Below are 11,902 nucleotides of genomic sequence, written 5' to 3' on the forward strand. Positions count from 1 at the left end.
TCTTTTATTTAATTTCCACTCTACTCATTTTCATTGCTTGATTCAATAGCACTGAATGATTTCAAAGTCTTGTTTTAGGACAAATGCTTTAGAATTAAAATTAAGTTTGTTACAAATTATTCCATATATTGAGATGTAAAATAATTTCTTCATTTAAGTCCTTTGTAAATAGAAAGTTTGTTTAATGGCTTATTTTTAGATGATTGAGAGCAAGTTACTAATTTGTTAGGTATTTGAAAGCAAATTTGTTAGGTATCAATTCAGTCATATGAAGCCCCAAATTGACTACAAGTTCATGATCCAGTTTCTTTTCCCCTTCACTATTTGGGATAACTTCATTATTCCAGTTTCAAAAATAATCTGATTGTTTATTTTTGGTTATTTCTATATATCAGAGGGAGTTTGGAATGTGTTGAATATTATCAGACAGTTGTGCAAGCAAGAGTACATCAAACTGTTATTTGCAAGTCCAGAGACTGTCATTGGAAATTAGTATTTTTGAGCCCCTAAACATGGTCCCAGTACTGTGTTGGTACCAGTACTTCGATATTTAATCCCCAAATCTCCTTAAGTGTAGGATGATGTTATCTCTGTTTTCAGAAGTAAAGATGGTAGGATGAATCATGATTGGAAAAAGGGAAAAGTACATACCGTTCTATACTTCCTAGAGAATGAGTGGGGGAGAGGAGCATATCACAAGTTTGTCTGTGAACATCCTTGCAACTAACAGGAAGCAGGAACCAATCCGTTAATTACTAATTTATTGTTTAAGAGGACTTCAATTTCTTGAGAGAAGTTTGACTATTCCTAATCTAAAATAATGAGCTTTATTGTCAACATTTATGGTATATAGAACCATGAATTTCCTGGCTTAATGCCACATTGTAGTCTAAGAAGAACAATTTTTCCTCAAATAAGGAAGGAAACCATTTTGATTATCTAGATTAATCAAGGAAAAACTTCTGGACTATCAGAATGGGTAAAATGTAAATTGAAGGGACATATATTTTGCTAAGTATTAAATTGCCATTTTCTGGTGTGTACCCAGAGTTTAAATATTGTTTGCTGGTTCCGTTAGTAACCCATGCTTTGCTTTTTGCTTAATTGGGATTTAAGGGGTTAAGTCCAGGTTAAATGACATTAAGAGTATACATTAAGAGTATAACCTGGGTCAGCCTGGTTCGTTTACAATACAGTGCTTTGTTTTTAACATATCTTGTTTAACATGCAATTTTAAGTACAGTTTATCTGCAATATTTTGAAATACTAGGCACCTTTGTATAATTGTAGGATGTAGAGTTTTGGTTAAGAATAGATTACTAAATTACTTTTTCCCATGATTCCCTTATTTTTTTCTAAACAGAAAAATACACATTCACACATCAAATAATAATTGCCTATAATTCCACTACCTGGAGAAAAACCATTCTTATTTAACATCTTGTGCCATATCAGTTGGTATGTAAACATGTTTTATTTTTTTAAAAAGGATTGTATGATACACATTGTTCAATAACCTGATTTTTTAACTTGACATTTAGTACACATATTTCCATCTTAATAAATATTATTTTATATCCATGTGCCCATTTCCTATTATCTAACATTGTTTCCAATTTCCAACTATTAAGCAATGCTATGACAATACAAAGTTCCTGCAAATTCCTTAGGATACATTGTATACTTGGATACAGTGGTGGGTGGGTCAAGACAGTGCACATTTTTTAAACTTTGATAAATGTTGTCAAATCACTTCCAGTGATAAAAGTCTTGTGGTTAATGTCCTTCATATTGCATTAGAAGTAGTTGCCTGCAAAAGATCTAAGTTATCTTTGCCTCTAATTTATAACTATTACAGTGCCTCTAGCATTAGATTTTTTTTTATTTCATTTATTTATGTATTTATTTTTTTAAGTGATAATGCGACTTGTCCTTTATTTCAATGGAAATTTGAATGATCTTTATGAATCCTTTGAAAGTAAAGTTGATACTTTTATAAGCAGAAGCACGTGAAAAAAAGTTACAGTATGCATTAGAACAGTTAAACAAATTTCATACATACCAGGTTGTTCTTCCATTCTGGGAAATCTCTCTCATTCAAAAAGTTTTTATTCCCTGAAAATCTTGTATCTAAAGTAGTTCTTAAAGGGTAAAAACAGTGCAGGGCATATTTAAATTGATCAATAAGAATATTACACAATTGTATTATAGTTCCATTCCCAATAGAACAGTTAAAACACAAATCAACCTTTTCTTTACAGAATGCAGGTTCCAAACATAATTTCTTAAATCATGGCCTGCCACTGAATCTGGCTATAAAACCTTATCTTGCACTAAAAGGATCGGTAGCTTTTCCAGCTGAGAATGAAGTTCAAAATACTGAATCAACACAAGAAAAAAGAGAAACTTGGGATGAAGAAAACTCAGCTAAATTTCCTATAGGAAGGAGAGATTTTGACAGTGAGTAGTTTTTTTAAAATTGAGTTCTTATACCTTAATATCATAAAATAGAACTTTGAATTTAACGGAATTTGGGTCCAATCATAACAAAATCAAACAAGACCATGGTTCAACTTGTACTTGATACTAAGTGACTCTTGCCATTTATTTATTTAGCTGCACTAGATCTTAGTTGTAGCATGCAGGATATTCTCACATTACCTTTTTTAAAAGAACATGTTAGGAAATTCCCTAACATTTGGTCCAGTGGTTAGGACTCCATGCTTCCACTGCAGGGGGACTGGGTTTGATCTAGGGGAACTAAGATTCCACATGCCGCATGGTGCAGCCAAAAAAATAAATAGGTATGTTATTATGACTTCACGACTAGCTGAATTTATAAACAATACAAAAAAATTTTTTATGTATCTTGTAATCTTAAATGATTGAAGAGGCATAGCTAAAAACATTCTTCACAAAGATAATTCTGAAGAAAAGACTGGGTTGTAGCTTCCTTAACAGTTATCACTGTATTATGGTTATCTTGTGAAAAAATGATAAACTGTATAGAGGATTGTGACATAATCATTCTTCTTAGAGGTTTTAAGATAGAAATTATCCACCTGCACCTGAGAGTAGGAAATACGTTCAGTCATTTTTAAAATAATTTCTAATTCTAATTTCTAATGCATTCTTCTATAGAAAACTATACACAGTATCTGTCTGGACGGCTACAACAAAAATACCATAGATGTGGTGACTTGTCACAGTTCTGGAGACTCGGTGGTCCAAGATAAAGGTGCTGGCATACTTGGAGTTTGGCAAGACATCTTCCTGGCTCTTGGATGTTGTCTTCTTCCTGTGTCCTTGCATGGCTGAAGGAGGAGGGAGCTCTCTGAGACTCCTAATTCATGCATCCTCCACTTTCCAGATCAAATGACCTCCCAAAAGTGCCACCTCCAAATACCATCACATAGGGGATTGTTTCACATATCTTGAGGGGGTGCATTCAGTCTATAACACATAGTGTAGTTGTCATTGTAGATACAGTTTTGAACACCTTCACATTTTTTCCACGTGTTTCAATTTTTTAATGAAAAGTTGAAGTACAGTGAACACTCGGACTTGCCGACTGATTTCTGCAGTTAACGTTTTCCATATTTGCTTTTTCTCTTGATAATACTTTCTTTTGAAATTATTTTAAAAAATAAGTTACAAAGAACACTTATCAACTGAATACTTCATTAGGCATCTTCTAAGAATAAAAACATTGCAAAGAATATTCTTATTAATACTACATGTTTAAAATTAATAATCTCATAATATCTAATATCTGGTGCATATTCAAATTTCCTCATTGTCCTAAGGATGTTTTTTAAATTTTTGTTCTAAAGGCTCTAATCTATTAATAAATAATCAAGGTTTATGTATTGTATTTAGTTATTTGGTTATATAGCTCTTTGGTCTCAGTCTACAACAGCATATCTCTTTATTTTTTTTAAAGATTTATTTATTGTCTGTGGTGGGTCTTTGTTGCTGACACAGGCGAGCCGGGCCTACTTTCCAGTTGCAGTGTGAGGCCTTCTTGCAGAGCACAGGCTCCTAGATGTGTGGGCTTCAGTAGTCGCAGCTCACGGGCTCATTAATTGCGGCTCATGGGCTTAGTTGCCTCACAGCATGTGGGATCTTCCAGGACCGGGGATCTAGCCAGTGTCCCTTGTTTTGCAAGGCAAATTGTTAACCACTGGGCCACCCGGGAAGCCCTCCTTTTTTTTTTTTCTTCCTCTTCTTTTTTATATAATTAACTTTAAAGTGTGTTGGCCAATCCAGAATGTGACGTACACCTGTTTTATATTCGTAAAAAATGTTATTTAAAAAGGATATATTTATTTGACTGCACTGAGTCTTAGTTGTGGCTTGTGAGATCCTACCCGGGCCCCCTGCACTGGGAACTCAGAAGCTTAGCCACTGGACCACCAGGGAAGTCCCAATTTGTTTAAAAAAAAAAATCTTATAACCCTCTATTCCTTATTAACAAATTACTCCAGTACTGAGTGGCTTAAAATAACACACATTTGTTATCTCAAATTTTCTGTGAGTGAAGAATCCTGCCACAACTTAGCTAGTTCCTCTGCTGCTTTATTTCACATGAGACTTCAGTCAAGGAGCCCACCACGGCTGGGGTTTCATCTGAAGGCCGGACTGAGGAAAGATGTATGTTTTAAGCTCACTTGCACAGTGTTCAGTTCTTTTTAATTAAGGACTTCAATTCCTAGCTGGCTGTTGGCCAGAGGCTGCCATCAAGTTTTTGCATTGTGGACCTCCCTGACATGGCCAGTTCATGTTTGTTCTTTGCAATGCTGCTCAACTGGTTGTTGAGAGATTGCTAGCAGGACCAACGAGAATCTTTATAATTTAAGAGACAGACATGACATCCCCTCAACAACAAGATACTCTATTAGTTGGAAGTAAGTTACTCAAAGAAGAGTGGATTACACAAAGCTATGAATACCAGGGAAAGCAATCTCTGGGTGGCCCTCTTCGAATTTGCTTGCTACACCTGTTTCCTGTAGATGGAAAGCTAAATCCAAAGGCTTGGTTAGACTGAAATTACACTATTGTGGCAAGAATATTGAGAGGTAATGAGTACCTGCTTTTTGTTTGTGTGTGTGTTTTTGTTTTTTTTTTTTTTACTTGATAGCATCATGACTGTTTCCTTAATGATGTTTGCTTCCCTTAACTAAGGCAGGTTCAGAGAATAAAAATGGTACCGTTACCATTCTAGTTACCATCTCAATAAAAATGGGAGAATATTCTTTTTTTTTTAAGTTTTCCTGTTCTTAAATATTTTATTTTTCCCTTTGGAAAAACAAAATGGTTATCAGATTTTATTTGTTTAATGTTTAAGTTTAGGATGCTTGCTTTCCAGGGATACTAAGAAAGGCATGATCTTGACTTTGAGGGCAATAAGTAAACCACTCTGGTGCATGTCACCGAGGAAACTAGCCTTCAGAATAAAGCAGGTAATGGAAGTTTTAGAGGAGAAAGTTTACAGCATCCTTCTGTAAAGTTGGCAGGCTGATATTGGTCCTAGGCCTAAGATGAAGTCCTGGGACTTAAAACTTGCCCTTGGGTTTCCTGGACACATTATAATCAGTAATAATCAGATGGCAATGATATTTTCATTAGATATGCTCTGATAGAGATAATATATCATTCTACATATAAGGCATGTGATATAGCAATGTTTACTCATTGGTTTGCAACTGAATTTAAAACCAACCAGTTGAGCAGTGTTGCAGAGAACAGACAAATTTAAGTAAACTGAACAGCATTCATCAAGCAATTACCTTATGCTAGTTCCTAAGATTATCTTTATTCCCATGGGGAAAGTACTGCTAGTAATCTTACTTTTACAGGTGAAGATATTGAAAAAGATCAAGTAAACCTCTATTTGACAAGTCAGTAGTAACAAAACATATTTAATAAATTGACAAAACTGGATATCAATATGGAGAAAAATCTCAATGTGGAGTAGCCACTTTGCCTGATCATAATAGCTACTGTGTTGGTTGGTAACATGTAACATTGATATGTTATGTGGTATGTAACACTGATACATAGATACAGGTTGATACTGAAAAAGGTGGCCTGAAGCCCTCAAGCCACATTTCTTTCATTCTTGTGTCTTCAAAGGGACTAATAAATTCAAGAAATATTTGCTCACATCTACATCATTTAAATTTTCAGTAGTGAAAGCAACCAAGATGCAGTGTAATATAGCAAGAGTGCTGGCTTTGGAGTTAAAAATCCATATAGTTCAATGACTTTTCCACCACTTACTAATAAGTTAGGGCAAGTTGCTTAAACTAAGTCCCAGTTTACACATCTCTACATTGAGATTTCATAGAATAGAATAATAAGGTATTTGTGTAAAAGCCTAGTAAAATATCTGCTATATATAATGTGTTTACCCAGCATTCCTTTCAAAGATAACCAAGCAAGCCTACTATCTTCCTAACAATGAAAGTGACTGCTATATACAAAGAATATTCAAAAGGTAAAGAAAAATATTAGGTTTTATTGCTATAGGGAGAGAATGTGCCCACATAGGTGGTGGTGGGGGGTGGGGGGGTGTTGTCCTGATGATATTTTCATAAAAGCAGTTAGTTGGAACTCTAAACACAAGTATCCTTACACTTCTTTATAATACTACAGAACCTCACCATGAAATACAGAGGTATATCTGTTAGAATATAAAAATAAGTGGCAGTGCAGTGGTTGAGACTCTGTGCTTCCCCTGCAGGGGACATGGGTTTAGTGGTTGGAGAGCTAAGATTCTGCATTCCACACAGCATGGCCAAAAAAAATTTTTTTAACCCCCACAACTATCCATTCTACAGCTGTGGCACTGAATAGTGACTCATTTACTATCAAATCAGCTTTGAAGTCTCTTCTAATAACTATCAGAAAAATATTGTGATTGACCCAACATTTCGTTCGGCTTTTTCTGCAACATCTTATGGAAAAACACAAACTAACTTTTTTGTCAACCTCACACAAGGAAAGGGGATGTCTAGAAAGAAGGTGAGATGGTTGGATGCCATCACTGACTCAATGGACTTGAGTCTGAGCAAACTCCAGGAGATAGTGAAGGACAGGGAAGCCTGGCATGCTGCAGTCCATGAGGTCATAAAGAGTCGGACACAACTGAGTGACTGAACAAGAAGAAAGTATGCATACAGGTTAACTATACCCACAGTAATACTGCACAGAAAACAATTACAAAAATTATCAGCATTAATTTAGCCAGGAGTTTGGGGTTTGGCTGATCCTGGGTAGGCTCATTCATGACTCTGCCCTAGTCTGGACTTGACAACTTAGCTGGAACAGCTGAGCTCTGTTTGTCTCATCTTTCTCCTGGGACCAATGGGCTAGTCTGAGTATATAACTTTCAGGTGATGGTGGAAGTACATGCATGGACCATCCTAATGGCCCAAGCTTTTGTTGAGATTCTGGTGCCCATCTGCTTAACATCCCCTTAGCTTAAGTAAGTCATATAGCTGATTCCACTCTGCAGGAATTATGTCTCTAGTTGTGGAAGAAGGACACTATCAAATTACATGGAAAAAGGCATAACTACAGAGAGAGGTGAAGACCTGGCACCATGAATGCAATTTACTACAGTGGTGATACAGAAAGAAGCTCTGTGTGGATCCACCACTTCTCAATACAGAGTTTAACAAGCATGGAGTCTCTAGCATGTGTCAGATACTGTATTATATGTTGAGACTACAAAGATATGTAATACTTGGCTTTTGTTTATGAGAACTAACAATATTTTGAAGAAGATACTGAGCAAGAGCCTGCAGTAGTGAGTTTTGGTTGCTCGTAGGGAAAACAGTAGATTACAAAGGAAGAAGCTGCTAATCTTAGCAGGATTCAGAATGGAAACACGGATTCTTTAATGTCTGAGCTACCTGGCAGATGAAAGACAGGCTTCCCAGGTGGTGCTAGTGGTAAAGAACCCGCCTGCCAATTCAGGAGATGCAAGAGAAGCGGGTTTGATCCCTGGATCGGGATGATTCCCTGGAGGAGGAAATGCAAACCTGCTCTCCAGTATTCTTGCGTGGAAAATTTCATGGACAAAGGAGCTCGGTGGGCTACAGTCCATGGGGCCACAGGGAATCAGACATGACTGAGCAACCAAGCACACATAAGATAGAGAAAATTTCTCACCTAGTGAATCTATAAAATTTCAGAGAAGTACTGATTGCCCCCGGCACTAACACATCCTATCCCCAGACAACCACTGTGATTCATGCTTACTGAGTTGCTGAAGAGTAGTTACAAAAAGGCATATAAATCCCACTCTGTCCACGCTACCATGTATTTGTCTTCGGGCAGAAAAACAGTCCTGAGTTTGCTCACAGAGCTTTAGGTTCACAACAATATTTAGTGCTGGGCCTCTTAACTTCTTTAATATTGGGTTGAACCATATGAAAATGCCAACATACAATCAGTTTTGACCTACAACATAGGCAATTCCATCGTGAGGCAGGAGATAGATGGGCTCCAGGCTAGATATTCACAACTAGCTTCTTGTTTACATTTCCTGAGGAAGGGGGCAGGTGAGGTTAGATATTTACAATGAGCCTCCTGCTTGCACTTTGAAGTAGAAACAACAGAAACAGGGTAAATAGCCAGATTTTGCCTCTTGAAGACATTTTGAGATAACAGTCAAGGCAGGAACAGAGAAGGGCTAAATCCTGTTTGAGTAAAAGATCAAGAGATCATACATTTCCCACCTTTGGGGCAGGGAGACTTCACACATGCACAGAAAATCTCCCTGGGGGTCAAAAAGGAGGGGACAACACCCAAGAACAGGTGATAGCAAGGCCACCACCATAGCCGATTAACAATGTTGTGAGAGTTTCAGGTGAACAGCAAAGGGACTCAGCCATACATACACATGTATCCATGTGGGCATGTGTGCTGTCGCTTCAGTTGTGTCTGACTCTTTGTGACTTCATAGACTGTAGCCTGGCAGGCTCCTCAGTTCATGGGATTCTCCAGGTAAGAACACTGGAATGGATTGCCATGCCCTCCTCCAGGGGATCTTCCTGACCCAGGGATCAAACCCACATCTCCTATATTTCCTGCATTGCAGGCAGATTCTTTAACTGGTGAGCCTCCGGAGAAGCCCATATATATAACCATTTTCCCCCAACTCCCAGGATGTCACACAACACTGAGCAGAGTTTTATGGGTTATAGGTCTTTGTCAGTTATCCATTTTAAATACAGCAGTGTGCAATGTCCATCCAAACTCCCTAACTATCCTTTCCCCCCATCCTTCCTTCTGGCAACCATAAGTTTGTTCTCTGTGAGTCTGTTTCTGTTTTGTAAGTAAGTTCATTTGTATCATTTCTTTTTAGATTCCACATATAAGGCATGCCCTATGATATTTCTCCTTCTCTGAGTTACTTCACTCAATAGGACAATTTCTAGGTCCATTTTGTTGCAAATGGCATTATTTCATTCTTTTTAATGGTTGAGTAATATTCCATTGTATATGTGTACCACATCTTCTTTATCCATTCCTCTGTTGATGGATATTTAGGTTGCTTCCATGTCTTGGTTATTCTAAACAGTGCTGCAGTGAACACTGGGGTGCATGTATTCTTTCGGATCATGCCCAGGAGTGGGATTGTAGGGTTATATGGTAGCTCTATTTTTAGTGTTGTAAGTAACCTCCATCCTGTTCTCCATAGAAGCTGTAACAGTTTACATTCCCACCATTAGTGTAGGAGGGGTCCCTTCTCTTCACATCCTCTCCACCATTTATTGTTTGTGGATTTTCTGATGATGGTCATTCTGGCTGATGTGAAGTGATAGCTCATGGAGTAATATTTTATTTATTTATTTTTGGTTATGCTGGGTTTTCATTGCTTTGCTTGGACTTTCTCTAGTTGCCATGAGAGGGGGGTACTCTTTACTTAGGCACAGTATTCTCACTGTGGTGACTTCTCTAGTTGCGGAGCACAGGCTCCAGAGCATGCAGGCTCACTACCTGTGGCGAGCAGGCTCACTACCTGTGGCGAGCAGGCTCTAGGATGCTCAGGCTTCAGTAGTTGTATCTTAGTTGCTCTGTGGCATGTATCCGGAACAGGGATCAAATCTGTTTCCCCTGCAGTGTCAGGCAGATTTTTATCCATTGTGCCACCACGGAAGCCCTTGATCTCTGATTTTAAAACCAGGTTTGTGTTTAGATCCAAAATCCTACAGGGCAGCCTTCAAAGTTAACAGTCATAAAACTATGATCCATAATCTATTTTCAAAAACTCACTTGTCCCTTTCTTGTCCCTCATGCACTCTATGCAAGAAATACACAATCTCCAGAGGCACTACCCAGATTCGCTCTTCACTGCTGCCCTCACACACTTCTCTTTTTCTTTTACACTTCTTGCCTCAAATTCCTTTTAAAAATGGCCTGGGATTCTCTTACTGGTCACCTTCACTCCTAAACTCTTCTCGCTTCCCTCCCTTTCAAAAAGCCAAGAACTAGTATGAAACAGCAGTTTATGAGGAAAGAAGGGAGAGAGAAAAGGTAGAAGCACTGATACGCCAACAGTATTTTATTCCTGCTCCCCTTTGCTCAACAGAAAGAACTAATTTACATTTAAAAGGTCGATATACTTATTTTCGTAGATAAATGGTTAAACAACATCAGACTATCAATGATGAGGAAACAGCGTTCTAATCAGTGGAACAGTATTCAACATTGTAAGCCGAGAATCCAAGTTAAAACGAATCTTATATGTTAGAACTTACTTTTTAAAAGATTTCAGGTGACATTTAAATTGCCTCAGCACTTCTTTTTCAAACAAACTCAATTACATAAAACAAGAAAAATAACGTGCCGATAACTTTTGAACAATTTTTTGGGGGGGGTACAAAATGATGTAATTTTTTTCTTAAGTTATTTACGGTGGTATTTTTCTGACATGTGCCAGACGGTCAATAACCAAGACGCCAGTATTTGACTATTAAATAGAGAAAGGATAAATAAAAGCGCCAAGTGCCTTCAGAAGTGAAAAGGAATCATGCCTAGAAAGTAGTGTTAGGGTAAAATAAAGCAGCAAGAAACTGCTCTTGTACAACTTCTAAAACACATTAAAAAAAATTGTCCATGTGATGATGATAATGAGTTTCTCCTAAATTTGCCTCACTGTTGTTGAGTCAAACAAAAATTGAAAGACAAATGAAATCGGAAGATCAAACAATATACCTTCAGCTTACTGTGTACTGTATAAGGACAAAGATTGAAAAACAGTATCAACAAGGCAAAAAGCTATTGTAACGCTCCATCTATGGTTCTTTGTATATGGAAACATACAACAAAAATCCTCCCACACTGCTCACCCGCCCACAAACTCTACAGCCAACCTCTGCAGTAGGCGGAGGCAGCTTGATTGGCCCCCACCCTGCCTCCAGAAACGACTTTTGACGTTTGCGGCGCGACCGGAAGTGACGTCAAGCTGCGACGCCAGCTCCTGCAGCTCGCCGCTGCGGGAGGCTTTTGGTCTATCAGAAGACGGCGTCTTTCACCGGATGGTTGCTGGAGTGGGATCATGACGGGGAAGAAGTCTTCCAGGGAGAAGCGGCGCAAACGAAGCGGTCAGGAGGCGGCGGCGGCCCTCGCGGCGCCGGACTTGGTCCCCGCCGTAGGCGGCAGTGGCAGTGGAAGCACCAGTGGCTGCGGGAGCGCAAGCGGTTGCGGGAGCGTCACCTGCTGCGGGAACACTAGCGTGAGTGGAAGTGTCACCGGCGGTGGGAGCGGCGGCAGTTGCTGGGGTGGCAGCAGCGTGGAGCGCGGTGAACGTCGGAAGCGGAGAAGCACTGACTCATCTTCTAGCGTCTCCGGCTCCCTGCAGCAGGTGCGTGCGCGTCTTTCTCGTCGC

At 38.7% G+C, this 11,902-nt stretch overlaps 1 protein-coding gene across 2 annotated transcripts in view; it reads left to right on the forward strand.

The window, feature by feature from the left end:
• Positions 1 to 9,060: 9,060 nt before the first annotated feature.
• Positions 9,061 to 11,902, forward strand: part of CAAP1 (caspase activity and apoptosis inhibitor 1) — a 74,144-nt gene continuing 71,302 nt past the window's right edge. The window contains exon 1 of one of the 2 annotated variants that reach the window (XM_059889086.1): positions 9,061 to 9,125. Coding sequence is in view for 1 of the 2 variants with exons in the window: in NM_001038120.1 (NP_001033209.1) it covers positions 11,573 to 11,878 (306 nt within the window). In the remaining variant the exon portion in view is untranslated. Of the gene's footprint in view, positions 9,126 to 11,513; positions 11,879 to 11,902 lie in introns of those variants that run through there. The other variant, NM_001038120.1, reaches the window with a different exon arrangement.

Source organism: Bos taurus, chromosome 8 (genome assembly GCF_002263795.3).
Source record: "Bos taurus isolate L1 Dominette 01449 registration number 42190680 breed Hereford chromosome 8, ARS-UCD2.0, whole genome shotgun sequence".
In the NCBI taxonomy this organism is placed as follows: domain Eukaryota; kingdom Metazoa; phylum Chordata; class Mammalia; order Artiodactyla; family Bovidae; genus Bos; species Bos taurus.